General features: G+C 41.1%; 1 protein-coding gene across 1 annotated transcript in view; it reads left to right on the top strand.

Annotated features, from left to right (window-relative positions):
• Positions 1-19,336, top strand: part of RELN (reelin) — a 292,640-nt gene that overhangs the window by 33,167 nt on the left and 240,137 nt on the right. Inside the window, exon 2 of the mRNA XM_053405719.1 lies at positions 3,891-4,001. Within this exon, the coding sequence (XP_053261694.1) occupies positions 3,891-4,001 (111 nt within the window). The remainder of the gene's footprint in view (positions 1-3,890; positions 4,002-19,336) is intronic.

Here is a 19,336-nt window from a genome sequence, read left to right as displayed (position 1 = left end):
GGCAGAAATATATGCCTGCGTTCTGTGGCAAGTCTTCTCCAGGTTCCATCTGTCAATGAGGCAATTGCCTTTTCTGCAGTTCCTGCTCAACAAAGATTTGAAGCTAAGCTAGAGCCTTTCTTCCTGGCATACTAGATTCAACTGTGTGAAATTTAAAAACCCCACAAAATATCAGGGAAGCATCCTAATATGCAGTCCCATAGCTGTAGTCCTAAATGGTACAGCCCAGATGAGACTGTAATAAGTTCTGTCTGTTTAGCTGTTTCTTAAAGTTAAGACACAATCAAAGGGATCACTCCAAACTGGGTGAATGGACGGCAAAACGGCAAATGTGCTTCAGTTAGTGGGCAGCTTGATTAAGATGTTGACCCAGTGTGTGGCAACTGTGAAAAATTGTGACTTGAATGTTACGGATCATTAGGAAAGGGATTGATAATAAAACTACCAAACCATAATCCTGTTATAGAAATCTATGGTGGGACCACACTGTATAGAGTACTGCATGAGGTTCTGGTCACCAAACTTGAAAAGGAATATCGCAAGCTTGTAAAGGTTCAGGAAAGGGCAACCAAAATTGTCAAGGGGTTGGGACAACTTCCCTATGGGAAAGAAAAAGGGCGCATAAGAGAGTGTGGAGAAAGTGGACAGAGATACATTTTTCTCTCTTCCTCATAATACGAAAGCCTGAGGTTGTCCAATAAAGAAGTTGCATGTTGCAAGATTCAGGACAGGCAAATGGAAGTGCTGTTTTCTATGGAATGCAACCTCACAATATGTAATAATGGACAATACCCTGGATGACTTTAAAAAAATTAGGGTTATCAAGGGGCACTAGCCATAAAGACTATGTTCAGCCTCCACTATTGGAGACAGTGTGCCTCTGAATACCATTTGCTGGGAATCAGAATTGAGAGGACACTGTTGTACTCAAGTCCTTCTTGGGGGCTTCTCACAGACTTTTAGTTGGCTACTGTGGTTCTTGACCAGGTGAGCCTTTGGCTTGATTCAATAAGGCTCTTCATCATGTTCTTAACCCGTTAACATCACAACTCAGACTTGGATCAGCTCTACCTCCTTTTTGTTATGCAGGTGTTTATATCAATTTACCCCTCTTTTTTCCATTTCGGTCTCATTACAATTCTTATATTTTCATTTTGTATACAGCTTGACAATGATGCTTCCCCCCTCCCTCCATGATGTTGGGACATACAGTAATTAATACCATAAGGAGGGTGGAGACCAGGGAAAATGTTGATATTAGCACAATAAATTTCCTCTGATGTACCTATAAAATGTATGCACATTTTCAATAACAGCTTACACAAAATGAACAGTTGACCTCAAAATAATGCCAACTTCCTAAGAGACAATTGTCTTGTATACTATAAAGCTTCAGTTTGCAACCCAGGATGTTACTTCACCTAGAATTTCAAACAGTATGGTAGTAATATTCATAAGTTCTGCATGGCTTACATTGGTGCTCACATGGGAGTTTAAAATAGTATTTCTCTAGAATTCTCTAGAAGCAACAAATTAGTGATGTTTTCACATTCTCTTCCATGGAATAAAGGAGAATATTGAGTTTGAAAAGGGCTCTTTGATCAGTTGTATCACCCAAGCTACCTATGACTTAAAATGCTGTGAGCAAATTATCATATTGCATCCCAGTTCTGAATTTGTCTCTAAGGCTTGCTGTATCAGTTTATAAATTCTTAGGACAAGGTGCATTGAAAACATGGTATATGGTCCCAGGCAAGCTTTGAGGCACAAATGCTGTGATTTGGAATGCTGGAAGTATGTTGGTTCTGGAGAATATCAGGGGAGACTGCAATTCTATACAGACATCCCATGGGATAAATCTCACAGAACTCAGCAGGACTTACTTCTGAGTAGACATGCATAGGGTGGTGCTGTAAAAATGGTTTTAACAGTTCAAGGCCATTGCTGCAGACAGCGAGACATAGAGAATAGTGCTGCTAATCTGCCATGCTTTGACGTAATGGAGAAGAGCAGCAGTGAATAATTTTGGCCTTTCTCAGCCGAGGCCATTTAAGCATATTAGTATATTTGAACTAGTAATATCTGACGATAAAAATGTCAAGCAGACATGTTTAAGATGAATGTTCAGAAAGAAGTACTTCAAAAATTCTGAATGCCATATGGCTCAAGTAATTTAGAGTTCCATTTCTTAGCTCTAAATTATGTCAGAAAAATAGTAACAGGTGCCTAAATGCCAAAGAATGCTTATAATCTGCCCAGTGGGTTATGTTGGTCTTTTTCATTTTATCTCACTTACAAATATTTAAGACTTAACAGCTTAATACTCTACTTCGCATTCAGATTGTTGTGTAAAATACACCAAAAAGACACAGTATTATCGTATTATTAACCATGCAGATATAGTACTGTGTAATATGCCATGGTAATATGCTGCAAGCATGTCCTTTGTTTTACTAAAGATATAACATTTGCATTTCCGAACTGAAGGGTTGGGTTTTTTTTACACCATAACAAAGTTTTAGCCTTTCTTGGCAAGCAGCGCCTTTCAGAAACAGTGAGCTGAGTGACCTTTCATTGCTACTTTAAAATCTTGCTGCTTTAATGCTTAGTGTGCAGCACTTCATGATAGAAAGCTCATTAAGTATAAAAATTATTTCTGATTCATTAAAGATGACAAATAATTTAAGCATGGTTGTCTTTCTCAAGATTGTACAATTTGAGGGGGTGAGGAGACACAGTGAAAGAGATATAAATAAATTAGGATTGCTCAGATGAAATATTTGGAAAGTTTCTGACAAAGCTGCAAGTAGGGTAGTGAGGAGGAAAGCTCTGACTGGCATGCATTTCTTTGTAACATGTGAAGGATTCTATGCATGTATGAACATATGTATGCTAGCAATCTTGCATTCATGGTAGGCAGAATTGTGTTTAGACATGCATGGACCCTTCAATGGATTTCTCTTTCTCCATTATTGACACTCCTATTTAGGTTAATGTGGGAAGCAACCCTGCTCAAATCATTTCCACTTGATTTAGAGTCACTCGGTGCAGCTTTTCATGTTATTTGGCACGCATAATTGCCATATGTTCACCAGTGTTGTTTGTGGCATTGTTGACACCTGTGAACACATATCCAGGGACTTGGGCCTAATCAGATGTAAGTTCAGTTTGAAAACATGTGTACATGGTCCACACTGTTATAGAACATACCTGTGTATGTGCATCAGCCATCTTTGTCACATAACGTGTAGCTGTCCATTGCACCGCACAATTTGTGAATCCTGTTACTAGAGCTTCTTCTTGGAACTGTTATAGTATGAACCTACTATGAATAAATTTTGGGCTGTTATTCCAGTTGTGCCTATGAATTTGTGAGGAATACAAACTGACTTTTAAGTATTTGCTTACAGTTTATGTCAAACCCTACATTTGAAACTGAATGGTTTCATAGTTTGGGAAATGAGTTGTTGCTGCCAAATAAAAAGCTGGTTATTCTTGTTCAGCACTCATTATAAGGCATGGAAGAAGGTTGGCTATGAAGATATCTAAAGACCAGTTAAAAGGTCATTTATTGTCCATGTTTGCCTTCCCTCTGCTGGTAATCCTATGTGGTGGGAAGTAGGATTGCAAATGACACTCTAAATACATGGAGAATTCTCATGTCAGTGTCCACTATCTCCAGGGCTATTCAATACCCCATGTATTTAGATTTGGTCACACAGAAGAGATGTTTAAAAGTTCCTCCCTGCAACATGGATTGCCCACATAGTGAAAGGCCTTTTAGCAACAACCTTGGTCCTAGATAACTGGCTTGAGCAAAGAAGGGTGGTGAAATCTTTCCCTTAAAATTGAGAATCTTTTACATATTTTTAAAATTTCTTTCATTTCAGTGACTATTTCAACGAGTACCTTTTTTGATGGCTTATTGGTCACGGGACTCTACACATCAACCAGTGTTCAGGCTTCACAGAGTATTGGCGGGTCCAGTGCTTTTGGCTTTGGTAAGTACAAAATGATTTCATGAAGTGTGTGTGTGTGTGAGAGAGAGAGAGATAGAGAGAGAGAGAGAGAACTGTTTAGCTGCATAGGTCAATATGTTGTATTTTGGATCTACTTCCTGGTCCATTCCATGTGGAGCCATGATCAACAGAACCTGCACCTCTGTGGAAAGACCTCTACTATCAGACTTCAAGCACTGATCCACAGACTCCTCAGTGGATCAAGAGAGATTTCCCCAAAACTTGAAACCCTAGGGCAGCAGAGGAATATGCCAGCTCTTTGACTGGCCAGATGTAGCATTCAGGAGGCGGGGCCTCAAATCAATCAATACCTAATCCATACTATAAAGCTTTGACAGCTGTTCCAGGGCACTGCTGAGACAACTATTAGTGACTAGTAGGATGACTAGCTGTGGTCCTGAAACCCAAATAAGGTCCCTCTCCAAGGTGCTGATCCTGCCTTGCTTTGCTTTCGTGTCTCTCTGGGACAACCACACTGCTTGGTCATCATCATTCTGTGGTGCTGGGCACCCGCATGAATCAGGACAGAATACTGTGCTCAGTTCTGGTCACTTCAAAAAAGGCATTGTAGAGCTGGAAATGTTCAGAAAAGGGCAACCATAACAAAAGGTGCTGGAGCTACTTCCCTCTGAGGAAAGGTCACAACATTTGGGGCTTTTTTGTTTATTAAGAAGTAGAGTGAATAAGTATGAAATATGGACTCTTTCTATGCAGTATGCTAAATAGTGCTTCCTTTTCTATTAAATAACTGCAGTTTGAACTAAATTCCACTAAAGTGAACAGAAACCAGTGGCCTCAAGGTCTGCTGTAACAAGAAAGTGGCTGGAATATACTTGTCTTTTGTGCCGAAGTCCTTTTCGCAATGCTTCCCATCCCCTGTCACAGCCCTGTCAGGCAAGGAATGCCCAGAGTGAGGAATTAACTATCGTCAAAAGTACACTTATAAATTAGGAAAAGGCATGTCTATCAGTCCTGTGTCTTTCACCTACTCATAGATGTGCGCCTGAAGAAGCAGTTGCAGCAACAGAGAGGCCCCTAATTGAGCTGCACACAAGCAGGCACTCTCTCCCTCCTCCTGCCCCTGTTCTTTATTCTCTGATCTGCAGCTTCTCCTGCCTCTGACTCTCATCTCCTGGCTGTTACAGACTCTCCCAGATCACTGATCTCTTATTCCGAATCAGTCTCCAACCTCCACTTCTTCTGGTGTCCACTCATCAGTATCTAGCCACCACTCTCCAGTGTCCAGACAGTCTCTGACATCCCCTTGCGTGCTATAAGTATGCACAATATGACTAGCCATCTATGTACGCTGCCATCTATGGGCTCCTTGTGTAAGGTTTAATCATCTGCTGCAAGAGAGATGTGGCTGGCAGCAGAGTTGATGAACCCTTGTGTTCCACTGTGGCTGCACGGGCAGAGCAGAAAGAGGTGGAGGAAGCATGCGTTTGGGCTCTTCAATTATTTCAGTGGGAGTATTTCAGCTTGTACTTCAGCTTTTGCCAGAAGGATTCCAGCACAACCTCATTCCCCACTTGACACAGCTCTGGTGCCTCCCATGCTCAGTCCCTCCATTAGCAGAGTTGTGGCAATTCTGCTACTATAGCCCTAGGACAGGGGTGACAAGACATCTCTTAAAACACTTTAACCAGCCTTGCCGGATAATAGGATTGTGCTAAGCGAGGCATTCCCATGTACACTTTCTTTGGCATAATTACCATTGGAATTGGTGCCACACATTCCTAAGTATGCGTGTCCTTGATCAGTCTCAGAGACTCAGGCTCAATTTATTAGCATAGGGACCTAAAGGAGGCCAAATCAAGATAGCAATATGCCCCAGGTATACCATTTATGTATCTGCGTTTTCTAGACTAAGCCCTAAAATAATGTGGCTTCAGGATTCTTCAGAGCATACTTTAGCACATATATGCATGCAATATTGTTACAATATTCACAGGAACACATTAGTTGTGCAGAGAGCGGACTTAAGAGTTTTCCGGTGTTGTGGCCCCAATATCCCAATCCCCAAAGCTGCAATTCCCCTCAGGATGAAGCTTCCCCTAAAGATTTAGATTTTCAAGTACTACCAGTAATGTTCTTTTTGATTAAATCAATGCCTCTTACTCCTCAAGGCTTTTCAGTTTAGCAAACATCAAAAGCACAAATAAATATGCATATAGTAAATAAGGTTAACAAACGCTTGCTTCCTGTTTTGTGCCGACTGCATTTCTCATTCACCTTAAAAGATCTACCACTACTAAGGAAGACAGTCAGGTTCACAACACCTCTGTCTTTTTACAATTCACCTGAAAGCAGTTTCACTTGATTTTAATTGAACTTGCATGTAAGTGTAGTTCAGGTTGAAGCTTAGACATCTGATTCTCTGTGCCACTCCAGCAGAAAAAAGCAACTGGGTAGTCTTATAGCAAGGCAATTGCTGAGGCAGAAGTTGTGCCTGCAGTGGTGTTTTGAACTCACCCAGGATATTGCACCAGTGCAACAATGTGGATCTGGGCTGCTTCATAGCAACCACCTGGATCGCTAGAGACAAGAAGTGTTTCATAGCAAACAAATGCTTAAAGGTAGACCATGGAGCAGGTGGATAAGAGGAGGAGCATAAAGGGGAAGCAGCTATAACAGACGCTCCCTATTTTTCAAAAGAGACAAGAACCAATAAGCACTTTGATGGAAACAGCCCGGCAGGAAAACACTGTGACCATGGTACAGACCCTGCGGCCTTGTTGCTGGACTCCAACTTCCATCAGCTCCAGCCAGCAAGGACTATAGTCAGGGACAGCAGGAGCTACAGCGCAGCAACATCTCAGGGGCTAGAGGTTCTCCATGGCACTGTATCCCACCAGGCCACTGTCCAAAATTTGCATTAAAAACTTGTTGGAGAACATTAGGACTGTGCACATATTATAATTGTGTACTCTGAATGAACATAGAGAGGAGGATGAGAGTACACTTTTAGCTGTACACCTGCGTAGCTGACCAGACATGATCTATTCCACTCCCCTACATATTGATAGTCTGCACAATCGCAGTTGTATGTCAGAAATGTTATGGAGTTGGAAAAATGAACTGCATTTTCTTGATATTACCTCTAAAAAAGAAAAAAGCTTCACTTATGATCACACATACAAAGTAGATGACTTCCTAGCACCGTTTGGAAATTGGGTGTATTTGCAGATGATTAATGGTTGTAATATAATTTTTATTCCAGACTGTTTGCTAATGTTTGATATTGAGGAGAGGGAGAGAAAACAATAAAGATAAAAAAGAAGAAGACGAAAGAAGAAAAAAAACCACTGTGCTTTTAATGGCCAAGAACAGGGAAGATATACGAGCAGTTTGGGGGAAGGTTCCTTCCTCCCCCAGTCAGGAAAGATGGATGGATATTTAAAAGTTCCATTACTTAGTGATTCAATGTTATTACACAGAATCCTGGTACTGCAACTGAAGGTCTAGGCATGATGAGATTGAGAATTGCCACTTACTGATTCACAAAGACTAAGTAGTATTGCTATATGCTGTTCACATTTGAGGGCTATATGAAGCTGCACATCACTGAGCACTGAGCACAAGGTTCATACTGAGCACTGTTGCAGCATGGTCTTGACCTTAGGGCAAAAGTCCAGGGCCTCACATCCATGGGGCACCCTCAAGAGAGTAGCAGATTATGGGGGCAGCAGCAAATATGTCCCCCATCAGAACCCAGGCCATCATGGGCATGTCAGAGCAAATTAAGGCTTCTGCAAGCCACTGTGGCAACCTTTCTTCTTATTTTAAAAATGGGGTGGCTGGCCAGCCATGTCATGGTTACTGATGCCCTTTTTGTTATCTATCTATCTATCTATCATCTATCTATCTATCTATCTATCATCTATTTATCTATCTTATCTATCTATTTATTATGTGTTGTGCTATTCCAGAACAAAATGGTGCTTATTCTCAATAAAAGGTGTTTAGCATCAAGGGAGCAGGAACAATCTCAGTTTTATTCCTGTAAGTAATGAGCACATGCTTGGAGTATTTCTGTTTCTGTAACATATAATGAATGTCGAAGCAGCTGTAATGCATGGAATTGTGGTGACTGAGGTAGAGGGGAGAGATAAGAGAAATGCTAAATGTTTCCTTTGCAACTTAAGTTATGCATAAGGCCAGCTAAGAGAAGGTCTGTAAGACCATTTAGTTCAGGGTCTAAAATTATCTTGTTGTGCCACGGCTTCTGACAGGATGAAGTCTGCCTAAACAGGTGCAGTGGTTTTTGTACTAAGCAACTTTCACATTGATTTTCATAAAATTTAAAATGAGCACTTTAAAAATTCAAGCTTTCTCCCTTTCTTTAAGAGAAAAATCACCTTACTAACATAAAATTTGACAGGTGGGGATGTCCTTATGACACTGGCAGGAAACTTCGACAAAAGGACTCAGCTGCATCTTTTATTTACTGCAAGTCCAGTCAAATCCAATCCACCCTTCCATATTGCCAACCAGGGCAGCAGGGCAAAGGCACAGCTTGTTTAGTACCCTGGAGAGCTCACAGCAGTCAGTGCCAAGACTTGGGGAGAGTTCTTGCTTCAGCAGCATGTTGAAGCCTTCTGAAGATAGGTCAACTTGAGCCTCTTACTAGCTCTATTCTCTCTGAGGTGCTACCTGTTCATTAAAAGGGTCATTGGCCAATTCTGTTACGGTTTGATCCTATGGTGGCCAAGCAAGTAGAGCTGAATTGCAAGAATAGTCTCGGAGTCAGAGGAGTCCAGTAAGGCCACATACTCTGGCCTGGGCTGCCCAGAAATGAGTGACAGTGGCTTGCTAACTGATGCCTTTCCACCCAAGTCTCCTAACTGGATGAAGGATTATGGCCAGAGAACCTCACAGGTTCTTTCTCTTTCCTTGGACCTCAGCTGGATCCTTAAGACTCCACCTTCAACCTTCTTCCTGGTCTCTATAATAGTAACTAAACTAAGCCAGGCAACATTGGGGCAGGTTGCCTTTGTAATGTATTACTGATCCTTTTAACTCTGCATATTTTGATAACAGCACATCAAAACCTCAAATGCCATGATTTTACTCTTAAACCATATTATTCTTTTGCAAATAAATATTGCAGTTGCAACCCTGATGTGTTTGTTGCTGGTTCTTTGGAGCAGGCACATGGATATTGGTTTCTATTGATCATTACTAAATCCCCACATGTAAGCAATGGCATCACAGCCAGTGCAGTCCTTTTCTAGCACACAATTGCCTCCAGTAAAGATCTCAAGAGTAGTATTGTTCTTTTCCCCAAATTAGCTTTTATGTTAATGCAGATGAAAGATATGGGTTCATGTGCCTGTGAGCACTGGTACACAAACAGATCTGGGAACATCCCAGAAATCGCCATGGGGACAATATGAGCTTTGCAGTGCTCCTATTTCAACTTTGATGGAATGAAAGCCAAGTTGTAAATTGGGAGTGTACAGTAATTTACTGCTTGTGCTTAGTAACAAAGAATGTGGAGTGAGGCAAATTGCAGTAGTACTCAAAGATACCACAAACTTACTTATTTTTAATTTTTGCCAAAAAAAATTTGTTCCATCAGCATTAAGAAATAATTATCATACTGGTGAACAGCAAAAAACAACAATAGAATTACATTAATAAGACAAATGCCAAATGCAACATAAATCAGTAGATGAGATGAATACTGGCTCTCCATATCCCACCCAATATCCAAAGAGAGTACCAAGCTTTGATAACCACCCAACTGACATTTAACCATGTTAAAGAAAACCAAGCCTTATGAGCAACAGTTGGAGGAGCTGGGTATGTTTAGCCTGGAAAAGAGGGGACTGAAAGGAGATATGATAGCCATCTTCAAATATCTTCTGTCACATGGAAAAGGGAGCATGCTTGTTTTCTCCTGCTCTAGAGGGTAGGTCTCGAACCAATGGCTTCAAGTTACAAGAAAGGAGATTCTGACTAAATATTCGGGGGGGGGGGATTCTGACAGTAAGAGCTGTTTGGCAGTGGAATACACTCCCACGAGAGGTGGTGGACTTTCCTTCCTTGGAGATTTTTAAGCAGAGGTTGGGTGGCCATCTGCCATGGATGCTTTAGCTGAGATTCCTGCATTGCAGGAGGTTGGACTAGATGGCCCCGGGGTCCCTTCCAACTCTATGATTCTATGACTCTATGGTGCAAGGTCCCAATCTCTCAGAAGTGGACTATTTGCTTGGGCTTCATTTGAAGTAAATGGATTGTTCCCCAGCATCTCATGGTCATAATTTGCTTGGATTGGATTTTGGCTGCTAGATCCAAGATTAAGCATGGTGCTTAATCATGGTACCTGATGTGCATCAAGGCTAGTATATTTTCTTGTTTGGTTGTGGTATTTGTATTCGGTTTATATTTTATTGCTTAAAACGCCATTATGCAGTATTCAACACAGAAACATTTCCATTGTCACATATTACCAAGGATGACCTATAATTATGATGCCAAAATTTTAAACTGGACTCTTAATCTCAGGGTTGTGGGTTCAAGCCTCACATTGGGCAAAATGATTCCTGCATATCAGGGGGTCAGACTAGATGACCCCTGTGGTCCCTTCCAATTCTATGATTCTGTGATTTAAGATAACCCCACAATAATGAATACAAAATTCATAAACAACGTATCAATAAAGTTACACTACTTCTATAAATGCTTGCTTGGATATATGGATGGAAAAAATTAGTAACAAATATTGTAATCAGTAAAGTGCTATCGAAGAGAATCTGGGTGGTCTTTTGCATTTCCAATTAGCCCAGTTAATTACATTTAAATTTGGGCACAATTTTTCCATGGAATCACTCCTTTAAGTGTAGTGTTTCCTGTGAATTGTTAATGAAGTTGCTCCATAGGGCAAGACAAAAAATGCTGGACAGAAGCAAATGAGGTCCTTAAAGGCAGGAAATGTCTAAAGAGAGAGTTGTAAGTCACTGATGCATACTAAGAGATACCTCATTTTGCTTGTTGATATGAATCTTAAAGCGTGATGCCCCAGGGAAGTCTAATGTTTAATTATGAATATCCATTTATGCACTGCAGGAGAAAAAGTTTCCTTCTATGGCTTGTCTTATGAACAGCAGCTTTACCGCACATTCTGAAGAACTGGGAGCCAAACTAGACAAGACATCATTCATGCAATTAGCAACTGCATGAATGGCTTTTAAAAAGTAAATACAAAGCATGGAGAAGTCCAATCTAGACTGGGAACCTGATGTGAAGGTATTTTTTTTTTGGGGGGGGGACACGACTTTAACCCTCTGCTCACCTCACTTCAATCCCAGTTCACTTTGGGGTGTCTGCACCAGCTATTTGCATTGGGGGGAAATGCTTTCTTTAGCATGAATAGGAGGTTTTATTCGAGAGAAAATAACAGAGATGTGGGGTCCCTGATTCAGATTGGGACCACATCAGCAGGCAAAGAGTTAACGTTTCTACCCCCCCCCCATGCCAGGGTCTTGATCTGGACTGTGATCCCTACTTCTGATATCTCTTTTAAAAGCCATCCATGCAGTTGTTACTTAAATAGTTAATGACAGAATTGTATCTTGCCTTGTTTGGCTGGGAGTAAAGCCATTCGCTTTTACTGTTTTTGATGTTATGCAATTGTTCTGGGACGCGGGTGGCGCTGTGGGTAAAACCTCAGCTCCTAGGACTTGCCGATCGCATGGTCAGCGGTTCGAATCCCCGCAGCGGGGTGCGCTCCCGTTGCTCGGTCCCAGCGCCTGCCAACCTAGCAGTTCAAAAGCACCCCCGGGTGCAAGTAGATAAATAGGGACCGCTTACCAGCGGGAAGGTAAACGGCGTTTCCGTGTGCGGCTCTGCCTCGCCAGGGTAGCTTCGTCACGCTGGCCACGTGACCCGGAAGTGTCTGCGGACAGCGCTGGCTCCCGGCCTCTAGAGTGAGATGAGCACACAACCCTAGAGTCTGTCAAGACTGGCCCGTATGGGCAGGGGTACCTTTACCTTTTACCTTTACCTAATTGTTCTTAACCTTAAACAGATACTTAAGAAAAACCACTTGGATTTTGTTATTAATCTTTCTTTTTATTCTGGTAATAAATAAAGTGGAGATGCTATGAGTGATCATTTGAGGAACAAATTACAATTACATCAAATTACAATGTTATATTCTAGAGTCCTGTGCACTGTTTGTAAAGAAGGGAGTGCTCAATCTCTTTCAAGGACCGGAGTGCGTAGAAAAATAAGGATTTTGGTTAAATTGTCTACTAGATTTTCATGTTGCTTTCAGGAGAGGAAAAAATAGCTTTCTACCCACCGTAGTTCAGTTGTAGTTCCCTTTCCAGCTCCTATCTCCAGCTTCATAAACATTTCCCCCTAATGTTGGAATCTTATCTCTGCACCATGTTTCCCCAGGCTTCCAAACTGCTCTTAAAAAGCCTTGCATTTTAAAAGCACTACAGGGTATTTGCACAAGAAGTGTTTAAAAGCAAAGAAACATAGGGAAAACAAAACAAAAACAGCAGGCAAACTCCAGGAGACCCTTTAGACATCTTGTCAGTGCAAAAGCCAGAGGAGGGGTTTAAAAGTAAAGGGGAGGGGAGGTGGGTGTGCACTTGAGCTGTTGCTTCAAAGACATCTCACAACAAAACCTGTTCTGCAGACTTGCTTCCGCACAGCTACCATTTGGGAAGGGTCAGGTATTTTAGGGCACCATGTGGAACACCAAATGATCTTCCCTACAAGCTCATTTGAATGGGAAATCAATTCTAGATAAAAGAAAGGAACATGCCTCCCGCTGGTACTGCACTGTTAACAGAAGCAGAGGGAAAGGAAATAGACTTCTGTAGCTGCGTTTGTGTTGGCACTGAAGCATTTTGTTCTTGGGATCTACGATTTAAAAAAGCAGAAACTATCATGACTGATTACTGCATATCCAGGAAGCATTAGCCTGCATAGCATAACATTCTTGAAATCTTCCCCTGTAAACTACTGAAATTGCTTCGTGCCCCTGGCTTACTTTGTGACAAATCAAATGGGCTCCAGGACCCTCACACCAGAGACACATGCCAGAAACCAAACAGATGGTAAGCTAGGAAAAATCACCCTCAGGTTTCTCATTAGAACAGTTGGGAAAATTTTAATAGGCCCCCATTTGCCTTGTGCTGTATCTAATACCCTTTGAACTGCCACTTTTTTGTTACAAGTCAACAACCGCAATGTATATTTTAATAGGGATTATCAAACACAATTTGCCCAGAAGATGTACCAGCCCTCCACTGCTAATTAGCCAAGTTTAAATAATCACTGAGTTCTGGAATAATTGGAAAGAAATCCTGTTTTTCTTGCCAGTGCATAATTACTAATTAACAGGGAGATAAAATATCTGTATAGCGTCATATCTGGGAGAATCTGTTAACAGTTAATTAAATTGTTAATGGGGGCCAAATTGACATTGGTCAGCAAAGTTTACATTTCAGTTTTACTATGTATAATCAACTTTCCTGAATCAGAAGGAGCCATGATGACAGTGAAACCTGTAGAGATAAAAGTTGATGGTCCTGTCAAGTTTTGTTTAATAGACTCGAGGGGGAAATGTAAGCCTTGATAATTCCGAGTTCTTCACTGCGTCCTGCTCTATATGTTATGTTCAAGAATGGCAAAACCAAAATCTATACTTTTAACCATAAAAATTAGTTGTTAACTAACTTTTCCAATCCAGAAAAAATATTATAAAAATGGAACCTGTAATGTCCTGTTCATGTTTCACTTGCAATAAATTTGATAAATTGTTTTTAAACGAAGTCATGCTATTTAACTGCATTCAACGTAGACCAAATATCCTTGGTAATATTTAGCACAAATATTTAGAAATTGCTGGTAGTCATCTAATTATTATTTTTGTACAGGCAGCTATATTGTTTCAATAATACATTTATTAACAAAGTAAATAAAAGTACAAGCCTAATCCTCTAAAGAGTTCATTATATTTTATTTATGAAACTCTATCCACTGTAGTGCAAATGCTGATTTGCTCTATAGCAGCTGAAGTGGTCTGGATATGGCCTCGATATTATTTTGATCCTAGATCTTCTGCTTCAATAATCAATATTTTATTGACCTCAGTGCAGTACTCCATAGAACTGTGTCCAAAAATGACAATGGATTTCCTAGGAAATGTGAGATTTGATGCAATAGGAATACCTTAGCTGCCCCCCAAATTAAGAAATCCAAAGACATTTTATTCTGTCATATCTTATTGGCCACTTATTATATTAGACTATTATGCCTTCTCCAGAAACCTTGTGTGCAGTCAGTATACAGACTGCTGAGCACAAGGATTTCCTCCCATTGATCACATCCTTAGTGCTGTCAGATGAAAAGGTAAAGGTACCCCTGCCTGTTCCGGCCAGTCTTGACAGACTCTAGGGTTGTGCGCTCATCTCACTCTAGAGGCCGGGAGCCAGCGCTGTCCGCAGACACTTCCGGGTCACGTGGCCAGCGTGACGAAGCTGCTCCGGCAAACCGGCACCAGAGCAGCACACGGAAACGCCGTTTACCTTTTCCGCTATACAGCGGTACCTATTTATCTACTTGCACTTAAGGGTGCTTTCGAACTGCTAGGTGGGCAGGAGCTGGGACCGAACGACAGGAGCTTACCCCGCCACGGGGATTCGAACCGGCGACCATGCGATCGGCAAGTCCTAGGCGCTGAGGTTTTACCCACAGCGCCACCTGCGTCCCTAGTGCTGTCAGATAGGACAATACTAATACTAATACTAATACTTTGCTGTGGGCATGGGGACAAGACACTGCTCAGGACAGAACAATGTGTTTAAAAAGAACATCAGCTGCAATGTGCAGAGCTCCCTTTTCCCATTATAACATCTATCAGAACTTAGTTTGCAACCTGGTATCATGTGTCCATTCTGTGTGTTAGCTGTTGCTGACTACAAACTGGGAAAACACATAAGGATGTCAGGATATGTGGTGAGTTCTGATCGATGCTGTCTTCTGTCTCATGTCATGTGACCTCCAGATGCTGTATGTTCTCCATGAGGTGTGATAGATATGCACAATAGCCACATTAGCCACTTGTTACGCACATTAGCCACTCAGCTTACATGTCCCCTAACATATGCAATTGAACCAAGAGAATGAAAAAAAATGAAATGGCAGGCTCCTTTAAGCTGTCTGAGGGGGAGCTACCCCTCCACAGCTTAAAGAACCATGGATGGGGGAAGGGATTAAACTTGGAGTACCCACTTTCTCTGAGACCAACCTCTGACTTCCTCACTCCATTCCCCAGTGAAAGTATCATGAGACTTAGCTTTCTGCAGTACTAGTAATATAATGATTACCATAATAAAATGGAAGCAGTGGGAATGATAAACAAATTCTGATGTGTAGCCCCTTGCAAATATTTGTGTGCAATTCATCAACAGTTTAATTAAGTATTCCAACTCTGAACTTAGCTATTTGGAATTACATGCTCAGTAGTTTTTATTTAGACATGACATACAGTAGTCAAAAGCAACTTTCCACATACGTCTTGGTTAGTGTTACTAATTCTTAGTGAAACTTGTGAATATATATTCAGTTTTAGTATGGACATAGATTATGGAAATAGATATTTTGCGTCACACAGAGTTACCAAACACACAGCAATATTAGAATTCAAGATAGCATATTGTTCTGAACTCTAAGTTTTGCTCTTCTAATAGTTTTGCTCTTCTGCTCTCTACCTATATGTGTGTCTTCAGCTAAATAGCAAACACAAATGCATTGTGGCATTACGGACATACTGCAGTCACATGGAATCACGGTCACTCTGATGCTTCCTGACTTGCTATCAAAAGAACATAATTATCATTACAATGAATCTATAAGTACTGACAACATTAGCTGCTGGATAAAGAATATGAGTTGTAATGAAGTCTACATTAGATGAAAACAGGCCCTTTGGCCTTGAGCTAGTGGAACTAATCCTTTAGCATAAATATCCAGAAAGCTGGGTTGGGAAACAACTAAGTTTCTTTTGGAGCCTCCTATACTATATGCATTATTTTATTTTATTTTTTAAAAGGCCCTGTGTTTCTTCTTGACTCATTAAATAAAATCCTTTAAGGTCATTATTTTATCTTTAAAAAAACTTCCCTCTTTCTTCTGCATTCAACTAAATTGGGATTTTGCACCATCCAGTACCTTAGAAATAGTATCACGATGCAAGTGGACACATTTTTAACATCCTACTGCTGGCTAGTGAGCTAGTAAGTTGTAATTCGTTTGTATAAAGAGATCGGGATAAACCTTGTCTTGAGAAGGGCATGGATTTTAACAACTTATTACAAAATACCTTCCATTTTAAGCCAGTGAAAGTTCACATCCTCAATCTTGGGAAGTTTGGCAGAGAAGCTGTTTTAGCTGATACTTTCTTATACCAGCATCAAAGGCAGCCCCACTCTGTCCTCTGTAGTGTGGCTAATGATTTAATTTGCATGCAAATTCCAGATTGAGGCTTCAGATTTTTATTAAATGAAGTGTAAAAGTATTTTTAAAGCACAAAATACCCTTAACTTGAGACATAATTCTAGGAAACATAATCTTGTGGAGTACAGGAAAGTTAAGAGGTAACCAATATGTTATACAAATCCAGTGGTTGCTCCCGAAACTGTCTGCACTGTCTCCTCCAAAAGTTTCAACTTAACTTGTCATGACAGACCACTGTCTGTCAAACCCTTTGCACTGCCAGGCAGCAATCAGTGATTGTGACATAAGGGCAGGATGCAGTGATGTCACAATATGAGGTTAGTTGTCTGGCTAAACCAGGTGAGGGTAGCCAGTGGGTTAGGGACTGAGTGAGTTAGAGACAGGCTCTGGTGAAGACAGGCTCTGGTGAAGACAGGCTCTGGTGAAGACAGGCTCTGGTGGAGTGAGTGAACGAGACCAATAGTGGGTCCAATGGTCAAGAAGGAGGTTTCTGTGTGTGCTGTAGACGGAAATGAGTGGCAGGCGGGGCTCATCAACCTGGGAAGGTAGGCCATCTAAGAGAAGGAAAACTCTGGTCCTAAACCTCTGCTGCCCTGTGGGATGTCTTTGGGAGAAGAAAAGGCTGAGGAAATTTTCTACTTCCAAATTTTGGACTGAGTAGAGATTTTTCCAAGAAAAAACCCTCTGAAAACATGGAAAACATCTTTCTTTCTTTCTTTCTTTCTTTCTTTCTTTCTTTCTTTCTTTCTTTCTTGTTCCTACCAGTGACATTGCCTCCTCTGGTTTTTTCTTTTTTAATGCCATTGGCATAGTTCAGGCATAACAGGAAACCACAGTTTCTCAGTATTTGAAAAAGCCACAGCAAGCCAGGGTCTCGTATGTTCCCCCTGTACACATCCTCAAGGAGAAAGACTGAAGCATTTGCTTCCAGTTTTAAAGAGGCATCACTTTCCTTTGATGTTCAAATGCAGGAACCTGTAATTTAAGTTCTACTTATTGAGAACAAAGTCACTAAGTATCGGTTCCTGGTTTGCTCACTTAAACTCTAGTTCAAATGTCAAGAAGAAACTATGGTTTGTTTAAAGGCATAAGCTTCTGATATCTTCCTGAGTGCAGAAGAGAGGGAACGATAGTGATAGGGGGAAAGGATAGGGATTTTTGGTCACTGTCAAAAATGTTAAAGAAAAATCATAACTAGTTTCAGCTTAGCGCTATACATTATTGCTCTTTATTATGTTTCTTGACAATGTTGGGATTTTCTCTGTTAGAAGGATAGGCATAGCCTCTTTCCTATTTTTACTGGTTTGTTTTGTAAAAGTCTGGTTTTAGCAGAGAAGAGCCCAAAATCGGAATTTCCACATGTCCTTAAAGGCTCAAGAACTATTTGCATAATTTTAAGAGCAATCCTGTTATTTTTGTGAGACTTGACTTGCGACTTCTAGCATCTGGAGTTGATAAAAGTGATTACGCAGGGGAATAAAGCTAGAATAGGAATACCAAGGAGAAAGAAAGTCCTATTAGCATATTACTAGGGGGTGAGATTAATGAAGGTTAAAAAAATGGCTAAGCTTCTGATCTGCTAATCTGCCTTACAAGAAAAACAATTAAGAAGCCATATCAGACTCGCCATGCTCCCCTTACGTACCTATGTTCCTTTCAGAAATCAATGGGGTAGCACAAATATAACTTCGGGGGAGGAATTTGGCTGTAATTCTTCATGTCTCTTGAGAGCACTTTTTCTCATTAAAGGCAGATTGACAGTGCATAAGCGCAGTCATTTCTATCCATTAATTTCTGCCCCCTGCTTGTGTATGTTGCTTTATTTATTTGAATTCTGAAATTAGCTACATTTGGAATAAATCCTAATATTGCATCAGTCAAGCGTTAACATTATTATTATACCCTTACTGTGGTAAAAGTAAGAGTTACACGACTCAGAGTAATGCTGAAATATATATAGATCGATCAATCAATCAATCAATCAATCAGTCAATCAATAGACTTAATCATCCTTCCTTAGAGGGAAAAGCTCACTAAAGTAGTATCCAATGAAAAAGTTATAGAAGAAGCTCAATAAGAGTGTCAGTTTTTATCAGCAACAGTTTATGTAGCAGTTTCCTGGAGGAGAACTTGTTGTTGTTTAGTCGTTTAGTCGTGTCCGACTCTTCGTGATCCCATGGACCAGAGAACGTCAGGCACCTCTGTCCTCCACTGCCTCCCGCAGTTTGGTCAAACTCATGCTGGTAACCTCGAAAACACTATCCAACCATCTCGTCCTCTGTCGCCCCCTTCTCCTTGTGCCCTCCATCTTTCCCAACATCAGGGTCTTCTCCAGGGAGTCTTCTCTTCTCATGAGGTGGCCAAAGTACTGGAGCCTCAGCTTCACAATCGGTCCTTCCAGTGAGCACTCAGGGCTGATTTCCTTCAGAATGGATACGTTTGATCTTCTTGCAGTCCATGGGACTCTCAAGAGTCTCCTCCAGCACCATAATTCAAAAGCATCAATTCTTCGGCGATCAGCCTTCTTTATGGTCCAGCTCTCACTTCCATACATCACTACTGGGAAAACCATCTGCAATTGAGCACTGATGCCTAGAGTCATAGGAGCCAACTCCTAGGGGCTGTGGGGGCTTTGGCCCTCAAAATATAATATTTGATGGGGCCTGGCCCCCACAAAGTTGGCGGGCATTCCCATTCAAATGATGTGTGCACACTGTGTCATGTGATTGATTATGCGGGGTGGGGCGGGGCTTACCTGGACCCCCACAATATTGTATTCAACTTTGCACCCCTGCCTGGAGTAGAGAGATCCAATACTCTTCTTGTATGGTGTT

The sequence above is a fragment of the Podarcis raffonei genome, chromosome 10 (genome assembly GCF_027172205.1).
Source record: "Podarcis raffonei isolate rPodRaf1 chromosome 10, rPodRaf1.pri, whole genome shotgun sequence".
Lineage (NCBI taxonomy): Eukaryota > Metazoa > Chordata > Lepidosauria > Squamata > Lacertidae > Podarcis > Podarcis raffonei.
This window is presented reverse-complemented; position numbering and strand designations above follow the sequence as displayed.